The sequence below is a fragment of the Hippocampus bargibanti genome, linkage group LG09, assembly GCF_051943395.1.
Source record: "Hippocampus bargibanti isolate YZ-2025 linkage group LG09, ASM5194339v1, whole genome shotgun sequence".
Classification (NCBI taxonomy): Eukaryota; Metazoa; Chordata; class Actinopteri; order Syngnathiformes; family Syngnathidae; genus Hippocampus; species Hippocampus bargibanti.
Window position 1 is genome coordinate 10,588,983 of NC_142742.1, and position 18,829 is coordinate 10,607,811.

The window sequence follows — 18,829 nt, forward strand, 5'->3', positions numbered from 1 at the left end:
TATGAGGATTAATGGAAAACTCTCAATTGTCCCAGGGTGTGATTGTGAATGCGAATGGTTGTTTGGCGAAGTGTGCCCTGCGATTGACTGGCAACCACTTCAGGGTGTATCCCGCTTCCTACCCTAAAACAGCTGGGATGCACTACAACACACCCATGAACCCTGTGAGGATAGGATTAGAAAACGAATAAATGAATATATCAAAATTAAATTCAGTCCACATTAGGGTAGGATTGGCGGAACAGCGCTTCGCGTATCGCTTCACATTTGTGAGGTTCAACCTTCTCTCTGTGGACACACCCTCTTCCTCACACAACCTATAAATGTTAATGGTACGTTAAATAGTCCACTATAGTGATTGTGATTTTTCTTCATTTGAAGTTTGTGACAACCAGAGGATTCTCTGCCATAGTCAGTTGGGATACGTTCCAGTTCATCTGCACAATAATCCAAAAGACCGTTTATTTACACAGTTGACAAGTATTGACAATATCCCCTGAATTTAAACCCCAGGAGGACAAGGAAATCCATACACCCACCCCAAAAAAAACCCCAACAGGGAAAAATGACAAACTTGAGGCCTAATAAAACCGTCTGGTTGTCATCCAAACTCACAGTTGTCTCACAGTTGTTCCTGAGAGGTACCACTTACATTAATGAATACAATTAGATTAGATTAGCCTTTATTAATGTCCTCTATACTTATTTGTCATGTCTTTTTTATGATGATACTTGTGGGGCGTGTTCTATCGGAGGCAAAGTCCTTGTGTGTTCTACATACTCAGTCAATAAAAAAGATGATCAAGATGTTTCAGATTCTAATAGAAACGCTGTAGACTAGAACCTGCAGACTTCGTTTTGGCTGCTGGGATCACTGAAAAACTAGCATGTGATTGAACACATTGGGTAATGTGATTGAACTTCCTCGTTCTCATCAGGAGTCTTGCCACAATATTATAAATTATGACAGCATAAATAAATAATTGCTTCCATGATAAACTTTTATAATAGGGATGGCCATGAAGCATATTTTCTCATAAAAGCCAGCTAAATTTAAGGGACAACTGACACCACTTTTTTGTTTTCGAACTGACATCAGAAAAACGTTTTACAGCATCTAAAATACCCAAAACACGCAGGATGATATTTTTAGTCAAATGCAAAACACCAATAAAATGACTTAAAGTGTCCAAAAACGACTTCAAAATGACCCCGGAAATGGCGAGTTGGTCCCGCCTCCTTGTTCGTGACGACACACCAGGACGTCTTGCCTTGCTCAAGTCCCAGACAAAAGCAGAAGATGGAGCCGAAGCTCCGTTGGAAATGGGCTAATTTGTCTCCTTGGAATTTGTTTCAGCGAATATCAAATAGTTGTTTTCCTTCTAATTTCGCCATCAACACGGATCAACACGAAGTTTTCAGACCAAACAAAGTACCCAAAATGCATTGTGTGTCGCTTTCTCGGTCAGTGGCGTTCCTTCCGTGACGTGACGTGACGTCAGGAATCGTCAGCAACTCAAAAACAAGACTTCCTGAATATTCAGTGCGAGTCTTAAAACGTCAAATATAGCTATATGCGGTGGAATCTTTGTAAAATACGCTCAGTAGTAATAATTTGAAGCGATTTTACAAATTATGGACACAACTTGACCGAAGGCGTCGGTTGTCCTTTAACGTAATTTGACAAGACCTCAACTAAGCAAGCAAAGAATGCAAATACTGTATGGACAGAAAGCTAAAACAAAGTTTATGAGCCGAAGACCATCCACCACCATCCTCATTTACATAACAAGGAAATGAAAAGGGAAAACATTTAAAACGCATTATAAAATTCCATTTATTTGAAAAAAAATCTACTTATGAATGGGTCTTTGAAAAAAAAACCTGATAAACAGTCTATCCTGATGATAGTTGAGCTTTTACAGGAACTTACGTCACGATGACCCCGCCCTTTTCTGTCGTCTCATAGCAACAAAACAAGCTTTGGATTCGCCATAATCCTTTCCCTTCGACACCCAGCCCTTTGCTCATTTCTGTCACTGACCGATCGAAGCAATGGAGGTGACGATGGACCCTCTGTTTCTGGCGTGGAGTTATTTCAGGAGGCGGAAATTGCAACAGTGTTCGGAAATTTGTTCTAAAATATTACAAGATAGCCCGTACGACCAGGTAAATGTATTGCAGTTAGCAAGCTAGCACGAATCGATAGGTTGGTTTTTCTTTTAGTTTTAATTTATAGGAAATGCGTCTAAATCCTGGAGCGGTTGACATTGTATTGAATGTTGCTCACCATCACGTTTCATCTTTTTTCCTCGCTCTTACTTGTTTGCCTTTTCACCTTTTTTTCACGTCTGTCCTCAACGTTCTACTATTAACCCGCATGCTCTCTTAGGATTCCTCCTTATCTGTTTCTGAGGTAACAATAAGTGTCTTTTATCATTATCAATCCTCATTATCGTCACCGGCATCTAATGTCTTTCGCAATCAGGAGTTGCTGGCTATTAAGTTGTACATGTATTCATGTGATCCCCCCGCCCCCCTTCTCTTAGGCTGCATGGAGCCTCAAAACTCAGGCTCTAACAGAAATGGTATACATTGATGAAATTGAAGTCGATCAAGAAGGGATCGCTGAGATGATGCTGGATGAAAACGCCATTGCTCAGGTTGCACGTGCGTAGCGACTCTTTCAGTACCTGTGTGTTGTCAGTGAGTTATTTTTCACAAAAGTAGATCTTTTTCAGGCCCTGGAACTTCACTGCGCCTGCCTGGAACAAGTCATGGGGGTGGTCCCACACCTGCTGTCAGGTACAAATATTGCTGCTTAATTAAAAAAAAAATCTTCTGAATGATTTACATGTGTTTTTTGTTTTGTTCTCCTGAAATTATAGGCCTATGACTCAGTCAGGACGTCCCATTACAGGATTTGTGAGGCCCAATACGCAGTCGGGACGTCCTGGCACGATGGAGCAGGCCATTAAGACGCCACGCACCGCAAGTACGGCCCGACCCGTCACCAGCGCCTCGGGTCGATTCATTCGTCTGGGAACAGTGGGTTTACCTGGCTGACTTGTGTGATATGTGGGAAATTGGTTGGTTTACAAGTAGTGATATTTACGTTTCATTGTTTCCTTCAGGCTTCAATGTTAACCAATCCAGAGGGGCCGTTTATAAACCTGTCAAGACTAAATATGTCAAAATATTCCCAAAAACCCAATCTGTCCAGAGTAAGTCATGTAATCTGCGCACTTAACTTCAAGCCTTTTGTGTTGCACTTGTACTGATTGAGTAACTTTCATTTCCCTTCTCAGACACTCTTTGAGTACATATTTCATCATGAAAATGATGTCAAAAACGTAAGTAGGGAATTTCAACAAAATTGTTGTGTTGTATATGTTCATAGTTGTTTTTTTGTCATTCACAGGCACTAGATTTGGCTGCTCTTGCAACTGAGCAGGCTCAGTTCAAAGACTGGTGGTGGAAAGTCCAACTTGGAAAATGCTACTACAGGCAAGTTGCCCTGAGACACAATCAAGGGATGGGATGGGATACATTAATTTTATAGTAGAACACGATCTGTTTTGTATCACCTGTAATGCATTTTGGATATGGAAGCAATTCTTCTTATAGATAACGATGTACTCTTAGCTAGCTAATGTTATACTTACAGATTCCAAGTTCACCATTTTGACTACATAAAACTCTGTCATTATTTAACTGTACAAATGTTGCTTTACCTAAGATTTTAACTTTTTTTTAACTGACATAAAATACAATCCATATTGACGTATATAGCGCTTTAAAAACAGCTGAAGCTATAACAAAGCGCTTAACATGGACAGCTATCATATATAGGAAATAAAGAAGTCACAAAGATAGTCGAAAGAACCAGGGAGTAAAACTAAGATCAAGTCTGAATCACGCTAAGTCAAATGCCATAGAGTACAAGTGAGTTTTGAGGCGGGTTTTAAAGATGGGCATTAAGGGGGGGGGGGGGGGCTTGCCGAATGTGCAGGTCATTAAAGTGTGAAAATATCTTCTAAATTGAATTTGCCTTTGCAGGCTAGGTTTGTACCGGGAGGCAGAGAAACAGTTCCGATCAGCTCTCACCCATCAAGAGATGGTGGATACATACCTTTATCTTGCTAAGGTAAATTTAAACACTGTGCAATCTTCAGCCATGTATAAGCACTGATAGGGATTAACAGAGTACTACATCTAAGTTTTTTTACATGTAATTTTTACTCTTTAATTATAGTCATCTTTATTTGCCTTTATTTTAGACTAAGCCTAACTTTAGTGTCTTATTGTGCTGGTCCCAAGCCCGGATAAATACAGAGGGTTGTGTCAGGAAGGGCATCTGACGTAAAAATTTGGCCAAAACAAACATGCGAATCAAACCTCTGAGGATGGAGGACTCTGATTTGCTGTGGCGACCCCTGAAGAGAAAAACTGAAAGTAAATGAAGAGATTTTAGACTAAGTGTAACCTATAAGACCAAAAAAATATGCGTAATAAATCAAATATTGAAATACAGATGAATTTATTGTTTGTGCTTTTTTGATTAAAAAAATCAATGGAAAGAGGACCTTCATGAAATAATCGCTCAAAAAAAGTCCCTAGCGCAAATGTGAGTGATTTTTTTTTTCAATATAATTATTTTTCAAAATTGTTCCGCTGAGCACAATCCAAGGAAAGTGCTCGACTATTTTGTGGGCAGCAAATATTTACTTTTGTACAGTTGTTGACTTCAAGATGGCACCACATGAGTGGCTGCCTTTACAGCAGCTCCTGTATTTTATTTTTGGTGCTGTGAAATATAAATTTCTCCATTGTGAGACGAATAAAGGCTCATCTAATCTAATTAATTCCTGTTTTTTTAAGTCAAAAGTGTTGACTAGTGATTGTACCTTTTATCAAAGTATCTGGAGTTTTTTTCAAGAACAGAATATAGGTTCTTCAGGCTTCTCTGCTAATCAGACATGCTTCCCCATAAGCTGTATCAGCGGCTGGATCAACCCATAACAGCCCTCAACCTCTTCAAACATGGCTTGGACTATTTTCCTGGTGAAGTCACCCTCCTGACGGGAATCGCACGCATACATGAAGTATGGAGTGTCACCATTAAGTCAATCTCCGCTCATCTTTATGAATTGTAATCGCTGTCCGTACTGTGACCGCTTTGTCACAGGAGATGAACAACATGGCGTCCGCCACTGAGTACTACAAGGAGGTCCTAAAGCAGGACAACACACACGTGGAGGCCATCGCTTGTATAGGCAGCAATCACTTCTACTCTGATCAACCTGAGATTTCGCTGCGCTTCTACAGGTCGGACAAAACCTCTCAACATCATGTTGTTCCCATTTCTTGATGATGATGATGATGGAATGACCCATTTATTGGTTTGCAAGGCGGCTTCTGCAAATGGGGGTGTATAATTGCCAACTATACAACAACCTGGGCCTGTGCTGCTTCTATGCACAGCAGTACGACATGGCGCTGTCATCATTCGAGAGAGCCCTGGCCCTGGTGGCCAATGACGAAGAGCAAGCCGATGTATGGTACAACATTGGACAAGTTGCTCTGGTGAGTGGACTAAATGAAATAATGCCATTACAGTAATCCCTCGTTTATTGCGGTGAATGCGGACCGGGATCATCCGCGATAGATGAAAAACCGGAATGTAGCGAACCCTAAATGTATTGGAAAATTTACATGTCTATGATTACAAGAAAATCTTTATAAGGCCAAATTTAGTGGAACACAGTACAGAACATGCATAAAGAAGAACAGTAAATGTTTGTAGTACAGTACAAAACTCTAAGCCAATAAACAGTCCACTATCAACATACAGTATAATATTTACAGGTACACTACTCGTCTTACTTGATGTAACACAACGTAGATTCATTGACGTTGTAATGGTGTGCAACAGCCACATAAATTTCGCCCTCCCGCAGTTTGTCGAATAATTTTACTCGGGGGGGGGGGGACTTTCAAGTACGAATGAAAATCCGAGAATACGTACAGTACTTAACTTGAACTAACGCAATGCGAGAACAGGAGGAGGGATAAGCATTCAGGTAAGTTGAATGCTGTCCAGTATTGTCGTCTCTCGGCCAATCAGCTTCAGCCCGAGTCAGCACGAAAACAAATGAAAAAAGAAAAACCGAGTTGTCAGCACGGCATCACATGAATGAAACAAAGTCAAGACGATTAATGTACAGTAAATTTTGGTTACAGTAATCATCAACTCATTGTCAGGTGTGGCCAAATGAAACCGGTGTTTTTGGTTACTGAACTAATGTTTGGTTTTGTGCATTCACAGCACAGTAATGCCTCAAAATGGCAAAATTTAAAAATACAACAACAGTAAACGTAATGAATGCTGTATGCTGCTCTCTGTGACCCGCAGTTGTTTTACAGTACTGTCCTGTGGTGACTTTCGCTGACATTTGGGACCTTTTTTTAGGTTGGAAAAAAATCTGTGATGCATCAAAGGCCGTGATAATCGAACCATACCTTACAATTTACAAGCTGTAGCAAAAATGGAACTGCGAATTGCACATAATCTGTGTGTTTGCAGGGTATCGGAGATCTGACTTTAGCCTACCAGTGTTTTAAACTGACCCTGGCTTATAGTAATGACCATGCCGAAGCCTACAACAACCTCGCAGTGCTGGAGCTCCGCAAAGGTCGCGTTGAGCAGGTAAACCTGGTTTAGTGGTATATTTGGAACCCAAGGTAAACCGGGTAAAGGGGCAAACAATCACTATGTTTTTCCCCTGAGGCATTCAGTCCTATATGTGTTTTTTTCATGTGGTAGGGTGAAGAAGGGTCTGACAATGTCAGCCACTGAATTAGTTAATATAGATTACCATTTAAAACACTTTAATACTCACATCTTGTGTGATGAAAAGTGTCACTCTTCATTTCATCGCTATACTGTACTGCTTGCTTACTCGGCTGACACAGCTGGGTTGTCCTGTCACCTGTCATTGTCGACTACTACCCACATTGGGGACACCATGACTTTTAATAGTTATGCTCTCATTTTTCATCTTCCTTGCTTCATTTCCCTCACAACACGCCAAAATGACTTTACGTATTTTTGTAAATATTGCAGCGCTCCACTAAACAAATCTAAAAGTAGATAAACGGGTTAATTTTGTCGCTACTGCCATCTAGTGGAAGAACGTATCATTGTTCTGTCTGTAGCGTTACATCATTCTGACAACTATAATAGATTATCAAAAATACATTTGTAAATAAATTATATTCAGAAAAAAATGCTGAAAAAATTAAAATGTATTTCTCTACAAATGATGTTTCTTGATAACTCACTTATATAGCTACTGTATATTTATCTCCAACAGCTTCAGGCACGAGCTATGAAGGCATATTTAAGTGGATTTCTGGCAGCTTTCTAAACAAAGCATTTTTGATAGCAGCGCTTAAGATATTAAAATTGTTGTGACCTGAATTATTTTTTCATCCTTTTGCATTCAGTCAAAAGCCTTCCTGCAGACGGCTGCCACATTGTCGCCTCACATGTATGAGCCTCACTACAATCTCTCCATTCTTTCTGAAAAGGTATTTTATACCCCCTCCACACCATTAATTAATTTAAGAAAATTAAGAACGCTTTAATATAGCTATATTTTCTTTTCGTCTGCAGATTGGAGATCTTCAGAGTAGCTACATTGCGGCCCAAAAGTCTGAAGATGCCTTCCCTGAACACGTGGACACTCAGCAGGTCTTGGTACAACTTCGCCAGCATTTTGCAGCACTGTGAACTCTTGAAATGGATTGAATGCTCCCCGTTTTCAAAACTCTCTTCCTAAAATATTTGTAAAATGAGTTTTGAAAGACAATTTGCTCTGTGTGATATAGCAGAAGATGAATAACGGAACCGGGTATTGCTCAAAGCTGTAAATTCTAGCATGATATTTAGAGTAAATTTGTAACTGTCACGTTCCGGCGGCGACAGTGGCAGCTGGCGAGCAGGAACGTGTGGTATAGGCGGTGGATCGTAGGGCAGGACAGAGGCGTGGGTACCGGCAAAGGATTTATTAACATAAAGCGCGGGTCCGAAAATACGCGGACCCGGTAAAAACTCGTGAAACAAACTCAAAATGACAACTGACGATGTTAGTGGGTGAGTGGCGGCAATCCACCCAACCACACTAACCAAGAAAATAAAGTGGCACACGGGGGTGCAAAACAACCTACGACGCGGTGCAAACAACAAACGCGTTCGTGGCTAAGATCATTCCTCGGGCGAAGCAAATAATGTACTGGTAACAAGTTCCACGTACTAGCTTGGCATAAGGCGAAGTATCTTCCGACGCTGGGTGGATGCCAGCGTCGGGTTTAAATGTCCACAGTTAATGAGGAGGGAATTGACAGCAGCTGGCGAGCGGCGGGAACGGAGGCCCCGCCCCGCTGTCAACTGGCTCATGACAGTACCCCCCCCTCAACGGACGCCTCCTGGCGGCCCACCTGGTTTCGACGGGTGAGCCTCGTGGAAGTCTCTCAGGAGCGACGGGTCCAGAATCCAGGTTCGCGGAACCCATTGACGGTCCTCCGGTCCGTAACCCTCCCAGTCGACCAGGTACTGGATGCCCTTTCCCCTGCGGCGTGAATCCAGGATCTCCCGCACTGCGTATGCCGGTCCTCCATCCACCATCCGCGGGGGGGGGGTTGGGCAAGAGGGGGGGCCAAGGGGCTGGACTCCACCGGTTTGATGAGAGATACATGGAAAACCGGGTGGATCTTCATGGAGGCGGGCAGCCGAAGTCGGACCGCGACCGGGTTAATGATGGCCTCCACAGTGAAGGGGCCCGCGAAACGCGGACCCAATTTGGGGGTTGTCCCGGCCAGCCGTAGGTCCCTTGTGGACAACCAGACCTTCTGGCCCACCTGGTAGGCTGGCGCGGAACGGCGACGGCGATCCGCGACCCTTTGGTTCCGGACTGCCGTGCGTGATAGGGCTGCCCTGGTCTCCCTCCATACCCGATGGGCCCGCCGAAGATGGTGTTGTATCGACGGGACCTCCACCTCCCCTTCCTGTGTGGGAAAGAGCGGCGGCTGGTAGCCATAAGCCGACATAAACGGTGACCGACCTGTGGCTGAGGAGACCAGGGTGTTGTGGGCATATTCCACCCACGGGAGATGGATGGACCAGGCCGAGGGACGATGAAGGCATACGCAGCGCAGGGCCGCCTCCAGGTCCTGGTTCTTCCGCTCGGTCTGGCCGTTGGACTGTGGATGGTAACCGGAGGACAGGCTGGCCGACGCCCCCATGGACCTGCAGAAACGCTTCCAGACCCGGGATACGAACTGGGGCCCTCGGTCCGACACGATGTCAGTGGGGATCCCGTGGAGACGGACGACGTGTTTGACCAATAGTGTCGCCGTCTCAATGGCGGACGGTAACTTGGTCAACGGCACGAAGTGTGCCGACTTAGAAAACCGGTCCACTATTGTGAGAATGACCGTCTTACCACGGGATGGGGGGAGGCCGGTGATAAAATCCACTGATATGTGGGACCAAGGGCGCGGGGGAACAGGTAGGGGGCGGAGCAGTCCTGCCGGAGGCTGATGGGAGACCTTGCCACAGGCGCACTCCGGGCAGGCCTTAACAAAGTCCGCCACGTCGTCGCGGAGCCGCGGCCACCAGAATCGCTGGGAGACGAGGTGCTCGGTGCGGCTCACCCCTGGGTGACACGCCACCTTGGATGTGTGCCCCCACTGGAGCACCTCCGAGCGCAGCGACTGGGGAACGAACAGTCTGCCTGTGGGACACTTATCGGGAGTCGGGGTACCTTTTAATGATTCCATGACCCTCCGTTCGACCTCCCACTGGAGCGCCCCCATGATCTGGCGGCCGGGCAGGATGGGTTCCGCAAGGTCTTCCTTGTCTGCTGGCTCGTGGATCCGCGAGAGGGCGTCGGGCTTGGTGTTCTTTGTTCCTGGACAGTAGGTTAGGGTGAAGGAGAAGCGTGTTAAGAAGAGCGCCCACCGTGCCTGGCGTGCGTTCAGCCTCTTGGCGGCCCGGATGACCGCCAAGTTCTTATGGTCCGTAAGCACGGTGAACGGCTCCTTCGCCCCTTCGAGCCAGTGCCTCCACTCCTGAAGAGCCAATACGACGGCGAGCAGCTCCCTGTTGCCCACGTCGTAGTTGGCTTCGGCGGAGCTGAGGCGGCGGGAGAAGAAGGCGCAGGGGTGGAGCTGCTGGTCGACTGAGGAGCGTTGGGAGAGTACTGCCCCAACGCCTGAGTCCGAGGCGTCTACCTCCACAATGAACGCGCCGTTGGGGTCTGGATGGCGGAGAACTGGGGGGTGAGAGAAAGCCTCTCTCAGCAGCCGGAACGCGGCGTCCGCTTCTCTCGTCCACCTGAACGGGGTCTTAGTGGAGGTGAGTTGGGTGAGAGGGAGGGCTTTCCGGCTGTAGTCCCGGATGAAGCGGCGGTAGAAGTTGGCGAACCCCAGGAAGCGTTGTAACTGCTTGCGAGAGGTGGGTGTGGGCCATTCTACTACCGCTTCGGTCTTGGCTGGGTCAGCCCGGATCTGCCCCCGCTCCACGATGAAGCCCAGGAAGGATAAGGAGGAGGTGTGGAATTCACACTTCTCGGCTTTGACGTATAGTCGATTCTGCAGCAGCCGCTGCAGAACTAGCCGGACGTGCTGGCGATGTGCCTCAAGGGACTCAGAAAAAATTAAAATGTCGTCCAAATACACAAAACAGAAAATATTCAGAAAATCCCTCAAGACATCATTAATAAGGTTCTGGAACACAGCGGGTGCATTGGTGAGACCAAACGGCATCACCAAGTACTCGAAGTGTCCCAGAGGTGTCTTAAATGCGGTCTTCCATTCATCCCCCTCTTTGACCCGAACAAGATGATAAGCGCTCCGGAGGTCCAGTCTAGTGAAGATGGTCGCGGCCTGGAGGGACGCGAAGGCGGAGTCAATCAGTGGGAGCGGGTATTTGTTCTTTATAGTTATTTCGTTGAGTCCCCGATAGTCCACGCACGGACGCAACGATTTATCCTTTTTAGTGATAAAAAAGAACCCCGCTCCCAGAGGTGACCTTGATGGCCGAATGAGCCCGGCCGCGAGCGAAGAGTCAATGTAGTCCCGGAGAGCCTGTTGTTCGGGTTGGGAAACGTTGTACAGACGAGAACTGGGAAACGGAGCGTTGGGCTGAATGTCAATGGCGCAATCATAGGGACGGTGCGGTGGTAACGACAGGGCGCGGTCCTTGCTGAACGCCTGTCGTAAGTCGTGGTAACAGGGCGGCACCCCCTCTAGGCTAATCTCCTCCCTAGGGTAGCTGTGAGATGGTGCCGGCCCACCCGCGGCCGACCGGAGGCAGTGAGCGTAGCAGAGGGGGCTCCACCCCTGAATGGTAGGTCCGTCCCACGAAATGGCCGGATTGTGGGTCCCCAGCCAAGGTAACCCGAGCACGATGGGAACCGAGCGTGAACGCATCACGAAAAACCGCCGGTTTTCCACGTGATTGCCCGAGAGTACGAGTCGAAGCGGCACGGTTTCTTGCGTAACCTCGGCGAGTAACCGACCGTCGAGATCGAGTATGCTCCGACTCGCCCCCAGCTGAACAACCCGACACCCCAACGCCGACACGACGCGCGGGTCTATAAAACAGCCGTCGGCCCCCGAGTCCACTAAGGCCCGAACGGACATTGTCCTGGTGGGACCGTGTATAACGGCATCCAGCTCCAGTCTCCGCGACGTGAACCCCCCCGCGGACCTTAAGGGAACCCGTTGCTTGTGTGGACGGGGTAACTTACAGTCACTGGGGGTCTTTCCGGGAAGCCCCCAACTGGGACAGTCCGGGGCTCGATGACCCAACTTGCCGCAGAGCTGGCATGCCGGGCCGGTGTTGCGTCGCTCCGGCGCCCGCTCAACGGCCCTTTCGACCCCCATCTCCATCGGCTCCACGGCCGCGTGCCCCCCACGCGGAAAGGTCCGGGCACCCCCTCGGGTCCCTGCTGGCGGCTCGAGATTAGCCTGGGCAGCCCGCTCCCGGGCCCTGTCTCGCATCCGGTTGTCCAGCTGCAGCGTGAGGGAGATCAGCTCGCGAAGGCTGGAGCACTCGTCGCGGGTAGCCAGCTCGTCTTTCAACGCCGCGCTGAGCCCGCGCCGAAACATCCCTCGCAGCGCACGGTCGCCGTACCCGCTGGCGGCAGCCAGGACGCGGAAGGCGACGGAATACTCCGCCGCCGATCGGCTACCCTGCTGGCAGATCCACAGCTGGGACTCCGCTGCCTGCCCACTCACCGGGAGATGGAAAACCTGCCGTAACTCGGCGACGAAGTCCGGGAAGGAGGCTCGGAGCTCCGGCCGAGATTCCCAGACGGCCAACGCCCAAGCGGCTGCGGGTCCGGCAAGCAGGCTGGTGACGTAAGCCACTTTGGCCGCGTCCGTGGTGTATACGGAGGGTTGCTGGTCGAAAACTATGGAGCACTGCAGCAGGAATTGCGCGCAGCGCCCGGGCTCCCCTCCGTAACGGGCGGGATGTGGGATGTTGGGTTCGCGGCTCAAAGTTTGGGGAGGGACGGCCCCCGCGACGAAGGCGCCGCTGGCCTCAAGTCTATCTACCCGTTGGGCTAACCGGGTGATGTCGCGGCGGATCTCCGCGATGGCGGGCACCACTTGGCCGAGCTGCTCCGCCTGCTGAGCGAGGACGGAGAAGATTCGGTTACTGTCCGCAGGATCCATGTTGGTCGGAAGATTCTGTCACGTTCCGGCGGCGACAGTGGCAGCTGGCGAGCAGGAACGTGTGGTATAGGCGGTGGATCGTAGGGCAGGACAGAGGCGTGGGTACCGGCAAAGGATTTATTAACATAAAGCGCGGGTCCGAAAATACGCGGACCCGGTAAAAACTCGTGAAACAAACTCAAAATGACAACTGACGATGTTAGTGGGTGAGTGGCGGCAATCCACCCAACCACACTAACCAAGAAAATAAAGTGGCACACGGGGGTGCAAAACAACCTACGACGCGGTGCAAACAACAAACGCGTTCGTGGCTAAGATCATTCCTCGGGCGAAGCAAATAATGTACTGGTAACAAGTTCCACGTACTAGCTTGGCATAAGGCGAAGTATCTTCCGACGCTGGGTGGATGCCAGCGTCGGGTTTAAATGTCCACAGTTAATGAGGAGGGAATTGACAGCAGCTGGCGAGCGGCGGGAACGGAGGCCCCGCCCCGCTGTCAACTGGCTCATGACAGTAACAGTTTAGCTTGCAATTGAGCCTAGAAATGCTGGCCTGTGTATAGCCTAAAGAATTATTTTATTTGAGAACATCGACGAGAAGGTTTCTTTCTTCAGCTTTCAAAAAAAAGTACAGATGACGGCTGAAGAAACCTTCTCATCGATGGACCACTCCTGTACGACTGAGAGCTTACACAGATTTATATGAGAACATTTTTTTAAGCTAATGGCATGATGTACAAACATCTAAAACAGTGTATGTAGGAAAGAACATTTTTATTGATTGTTTATAAAGAGATCAACTTTTTTCGTATAAACATCTCAAACAGTGTTATGTAGGAAAGAACATTTTTATTGATTGTTTATAAATAGATCAACTTTTTTCGTATAAACATCTCAAACAGTGTTATGTAGGAAAGAACATTTTTATTGATTGTTTATAAAGAGATCAACATTTGTAGTCTGTTAATAAATCTCATAAATTGGAACCATTTTTGACTTTCTCTGTTTTTGACAAATACAGCTTTATCAGTTAAAAAAAAGACACTAAGTGGATGACATTTCACAAATCCATTTGAGGTTGTAAGTGCATGGGGCATCATTCCAGCCTTTGAAAGGATTGTTTCTAGGGTATGTGGCTCCACAGTCCTCATTGCCTGCATCATTGGGCTCGCCGTCATTCCAGTAGCTGAAACAAACGACAGATTATATTGTTCAGCATGAAAGCCCATATTTTAAATTGCCACATATTCTTCATTTTATACTTAAAATATATTTTACGAATGACGAAGTCCCTCTTTGATCTGTAAGAGGACATAAAATGTTTCATTTGAACACCTATTGAAGTCAAAGGCTTTACGTTATTATTTATTAGTTATTCTCACATGCAATATTGTATTTTTAGCATGCACATTAATGTTAAATTGATTGTGGCTTGACTGTGCCATTTCCCATTTGCTCACACAATTCTATGCTTATTGACACAATTATGGCTCAATATTACACAGTTTTTGTATTGTCTTGTTTGCAAGAGACCTAAATAGTAACTACTGTATTTCAAATCAAACACAGTGATACCTTCGCTTACGAACGCAGTTTATGAACATTTCGCCTTACAAACATTACATTTGTGAGAATATAATCTTGGCATCTGAACCAGTTTTCGGCAAACGAACCAAACCACACGGAACGCCACAGTGGCTGGCGGACTAGTTTCCGGCGGATGAACACCAAACCACATGGTCGAACAGCGCCACGGTTTCTGGCGGACTAGTTTTCGTTACCCCCTTTCTTTGAGTGCAGATGTGGTTTGTTATCGAGTGGAGTACTTTTGCTATTATGGGACCGAAAAAGACCCCACCACATGCTAGTGTTAAGCCGAAGAGGACACAAGAAAATTACGGTCGGGCAGAAGAACGAGATCATCGAAAAACACGAACGAGGTGTGCATTTGTGTGTTACTGTGTCCCAGTACCATTATACTAAGTCGACCATTGCTACTATCCATTGACAACTACCATCACAAAGGTAAATAGTTTTTTTATACAGTACAGTTTATTTAATTACAATACAATAGCACATTTATTATACATAACACATGGTATATTTTGTGTAGTTTTAAGGCTTATTTCATATAAAAATATGTTTTATGGGGACCTGGAAACGGATTATTCTAATTTTTAATGGTTTCTTATGGGAAATAAATGTTTGGCAGACAAACTTTTTGCCTTACCTTCCCTTTCTGGGAGCCAATTAAGTTCGTAAGGTGAGGTATCACTGTACTTGATGCTTGTATTTTAATTGCAACATATCAAGGGCATGACTGCTATCGAACACATGCCCAAAATGACCTCAAGTGGATCTCCAGCATCGCCCTTTTTCTTCTTCGTTCATCAATATTTTGAAGCAAAAAACAAAAACGCTCCATCATAAACTCAATGATTGAATGCATCACTTAAGGATTACCCTTCATTCAGTCTGGTTCCGTCCAGCCACTTCCACACTCCTTCGCTGTCCACATCTTGCAAACCGATCCAGAAACCACTCTGGGTAATGGATCTACTTTGATCATGATGAAGATTTATCAGCTGATTTATTTTCACCTGGCGGTTGATGGCATTTAAAAATACCAAAGCACACGCACACACACACACACACACACACACACACACACACACACACACACACGCACACACGCACAAATTGCTGTTAGTGCGAGGACATAACAAATGTTACCTTGATGCACTTACAGTAAAGTCTCGTTATATCGATATCGGATATATCGATAGTCCCGGTTATATCGATACTATTTCTATGCACGCACGGAGAAAATTACATGCAAACAGGGTCGGATATATCGATAGTCCCGGTTATATCGATATTTTTTCGGACTCCCTTGAATATCGATATAACGAGACTTTACTGTATTTCGATAAAAGCTGTGACAGATTTGTCTCACCTGTTTCTCCAAACTGTCTATCATCGCCAGGTCGCTGTCATGCTTTTTGCAAAACTCCCTGGCTTCCTGCCACGACTTGCGAGAGTACGTGTCAGAGAAGCTCAAGAAGTAACATGCCGAGTTTATTAAAGTCCATCTTGGTAAACAGCGTCGGCAGCCCTCCTCTGTTAGAAAGGCATGGTTATATTTATGTTGTGTTGATGAAGAGAATGTTTATTGACCCACTACAGTAGTGGGCTGTGTTTTTTAAAGGACAACCGACGTCACTTTTTTGTTTTTTAACTGACACCAGAAAAACGTTTTATAGCATCTAAAATACCCAAAACATGCAGTATGATATTTTTAGTCAAATGCAAAACACCAATAAAATGACTTAAAGTGTCCAAAATCTGCAAAAAAATGAGCTGCGAATTGGGCATTTTCAGAAGGTCCCGCCCCCTTTCGTGACGTCACGCCAAGACGTCTTGCATTGCTTGTGAATCAAAACAATGGCTTCAGATTCGGAGACTATGCTTTCTTGTTACACATCCAGTTATGAATATGATTCAAATAGTCCTGATGAGCAAAGCATACATGTTTGCAATCGATTAAAGAATTTATTTGGGCCATTTTGAGGCAAACGGGCGGGGGGTAATGTCTCACCCAAGAAGAGGCAGAAAAATGGCGACCAGCTCCGGTGAGGAATGAATCAGCTCGTTTCCACAAGCTGATACTATCTTTCCATGGAGTTTGCCTCCCGCTGCTGGCGGCTTTTGGGTGTAAGATATGGTTTAAAAAAAACAGTACAGCAAAATACATTGACGTGATGGAAAGACAATGCGTCTTTTTTACGGTGAGGAGGCGGTCCTTTTCTGACGTCACGTACAGACTCGTCACCAACTCAAAAACAACTTCCTGAATATTCAGCGCGAGTCTTAAAACGTAAAATATAGCTATATGCGGTGGAATCTTATTAAAATGCGCCCAGTAGAAGTCATTTGAAGCCCTTTTACAAATTATGGACATAACTTGCCCGGATACGTCGGTTGTCCTTTAAAGAGTCTTACTTATCATTGGGATGTGGGATCTTAAGGTAGTGATGTCCATTTGGATTTTGTCTGCTTGCTTTTTGTCATCGCTGCTTCTTGTCAATTGGTGTTCCACTTGCCACTTAATCATTTGATGCTTTCTCTTCTCTTGCGCCAACTGGATTTCAGCCTCAGCTCGTTTTTTTGAGGCGGTGTCGTAGGCCTTGGTCAGCGCGGCCACCTCACGGCTGATGCTTATCACCGCCTGAGACTCGTCTGTGAGGTTGTAGTCTGTTGCCATGGAAATATTGCAGTCAAACTTCAAAAGAAGTCCAAGATGGCGCCTGAATAGGCAGCCGTGAGCAAATGCTCTCATGAGCCTGGCTTTTTTTTGTGTTGTTTTTGTGTTTTGTCACTTTGAGTTGGTGTGTATCATATGGAACAGATACGGGTTGTTTTTCAGCATTTTTGGCCACAACATTCATCAAGGAGGCGACTGCTGAGCGGTTGTGCCTTTTCGGCAGCCCGAATATGCCAGCACCGTTTTTGATTTGGAAAGGCGTCAGCGTTAGGTGCAAATGTGTATGTGGAACTGTCGCGACTTGGAATTGAAGCGGATGTACGTGGGGCAGGAGGTGTGAGACTCTTTTCGTCAATGGATGCTACAGCTTCGTGTTTGCTTTTAACATTTGGCTTGTAGCAGAAGTCCACATTTCCCCATGAGAGTCCCTGATCCACTGGTGAAAAGGATGCTTCGATCTTCTCTTCTACAACTGCTTTATACAACGAAGATGGTGCAGAAAGTGCTTAAGATTGAATGCCTGTCTGGTTTGTGATGTGTCACATTTGTTGTTTAGTTTTTTGTTTTGTTTTGACTTTCAGATGGCGCCACGAGAGTGGCTTTCTTTACAGCAGCTCCTGTATTTTGTTTTTCTACTTCTTCCTTTCCTTTCCTCTTACTTTCATCACTTTGCTGCTGTGAAATGTAAATTTCTCCACTGCGAGACTAATAAAGGCTAATCCAATACAAAACACAAAATGCAGCATCCATTAAGGACCTCAGAGTTGGTATGAGAATACAGTCATGATGAGAAAAATGAAATGGTATGATGTTATCTCATTGGAGAGCTCATTAATGTACATTGAAAATTGTTAAAATCTACTTCCAAATATGTAATCGGAATAAAAATCCAAATGTCCAACACATTCAGTGCAAATCCAAAAGTAACCTGAACACAGTATATAAGCGATAAAACAGCAGCATTAAACTAAAAACAACAACTGAACTGAAGTTAAGATGCAAAGGGGACTATGCAATTTGATCACCAAAGCTTGATTACATCACCTTTAACTACTCTTGTTTTTACTTTATACTCCCTTTATTGGCCTTTATTACCTCTCGTTGCAATCTAATGACCACATAACAATTTCAATGGGGACTCACAATAAACTCCCAGGCCAATATCCACTGCGAGCAGGACAGCGGCAAGCGCAGCCAGTGTGATTTCAAGCACTCTTTGAGAGGTCCAATTGGACCTGGGTTTCACCATTGACAAGGACACTGCATGGAGAACCAAAGAAAGCAAGAAAAGAATCTTTGAGTAGCAAGTCAGTGTCAATAACAGGGAGATGTCATGTATCAATTCATGTCAGTATATTGTACCTTGGTTCTCCTGCCCTGAGTCGAGAGGGGACTCATCAACGCTTAGATCCTCCCGGTGTATCAGTTTGTTGTAGGCACTCTCCTCCATATTGACTGTTCTTATGAGACTTACAGGAAGAGAGTATTTGGGAGGACATTGCCCCGTGTGTGCAGCATTACAAACAGAAAAGGTTCATTCGTTAAATATTGACATGGGGACCCAGTGGAAGCGACTTGTAACTGGATCAAAAATTTACTGTATAGGGCTATAGGCTTTCAGCTCTACAGTTGATGTTCATGGTTAGTTTTCACTAAATCTTGCGCTACATTTGGGCATCACCGTCAAGGTTAACTGATCCCAGGTTCAAATCATAACTTTATGTAAATTTGGCACGGTCGAGTATCCCTCTAAAACTAGATGTATTTGGTATATGACATCTATAAAGAGGCCATTCGCAGTGTAAATGGAGTGTCAGGA

At 45.8% G+C, this 18,829-nt stretch overlaps 2 protein-coding genes across 3 annotated transcripts; one reads left to right on the forward strand and one right to left on the reverse strand.

The window, feature by feature from the left end:
* The first annotated feature begins 2,003 nt into the window (after positions 1 to 2,003).
* On the forward strand, positions 2,004 to 7,815 carry ttc8 (tetratricopeptide repeat domain 8). Of its 2 annotated transcripts, XM_089003859.1 has the most exons (15): positions 2,004 to 2,169; positions 2,393 to 2,416; positions 2,550 to 2,670; positions 2,742 to 2,805; positions 2,889 to 3,048; positions 3,135 to 3,224; positions 3,309 to 3,353; positions 3,422 to 3,507; positions 4,060 to 4,147; positions 4,995 to 5,105; positions 5,189 to 5,328; positions 5,412 to 5,586; positions 6,587 to 6,709; positions 7,510 to 7,593; positions 7,679 to 7,815. In XM_089003859.1, the coding sequence occupies exons 1-15, from the start codon at positions 2,056 to 2,058 to the stop codon at positions 7,793 to 7,795; spliced, it is 1,542 nt and encodes a 513-aa protein (XP_088859985.1). In that variant the 5' UTR covers positions 2,004 to 2,055; the 3' UTR covers positions 7,796 to 7,815. The 2 variants fall into 2 exon arrangements, with proteins under 2 accessions (XP_088859985.1, XP_088859986.1); XM_089003860.1 differs by lacking the exon at positions 2,393 to 2,416.
* Positions 7,816 to 13,283: 5,468 nt separating this feature from the next.
* LOC148893629 (C-type lectin domain family 4 member G-like) lies at positions 13,284 to 18,531 on the reverse strand. The gene is made up of 6 exons (XM_089003863.1): positions 18,373 to 18,531; positions 18,154 to 18,270; positions 16,749 to 17,000; positions 15,703 to 15,866; positions 15,210 to 15,346; positions 13,284 to 13,932 (listed from the first exon to the last, which is right to left on the reverse strand). Exons 1-6 carry the CDS (start codon positions 18,458 to 18,460, stop codon positions 13,791 to 13,793), a joined length of 900 nt encoding a protein of 299 aa, XP_088859989.1. The 5' UTR covers positions 18,461 to 18,531; the 3' UTR covers positions 13,284 to 13,790.
* Positions 18,532 to 18,829: the final 298 nt, after the last annotated feature.

Bases quoted from the DNA above. Each gene is read 5' to 3' on its own strand.
- ttc8 (XM_089003859.1), top strand. From the start codon at position 2,056: ATGGAGGTGACGATGGACCCTCTGTTTCTGGCGTGGAGTTATTTCAGG. The intron at 2,170-2,392 runs GTAAATGTATTG...ATGCTCTCTTAG, and splicing joins AAGATAGCCCGTACGACCAG to GATTCCTCCTTATCTGTTTC. The intron at 3,049-3,134 runs GTGGGTTTACCT...TGTTTCCTTCAG, and splicing joins GATTCATTCGTCTGGGAACA to GCTTCAATGTTAACCAATCC.
- LOC148893629 (XM_089003863.1), bottom strand. From the start codon at position 18,460: ATGGAGGAGAGTGCCTACAACAAACTGATACACCGGGAGGATCTAAGC. The intron at 18,271-18,372 runs GTACAATATACT...TTCTCCATGCAG, and splicing joins CTCAGGGCAGGAGAACCAAG to TGTCCTTGTCAATGGTGAAA. The intron at 17,001-18,153 runs GTGAGTCCCCAT...CCATGGCAACAG, and splicing joins TATTGGCCTGGGAGTTTATT to ACTACAACCTCACAGACGAG.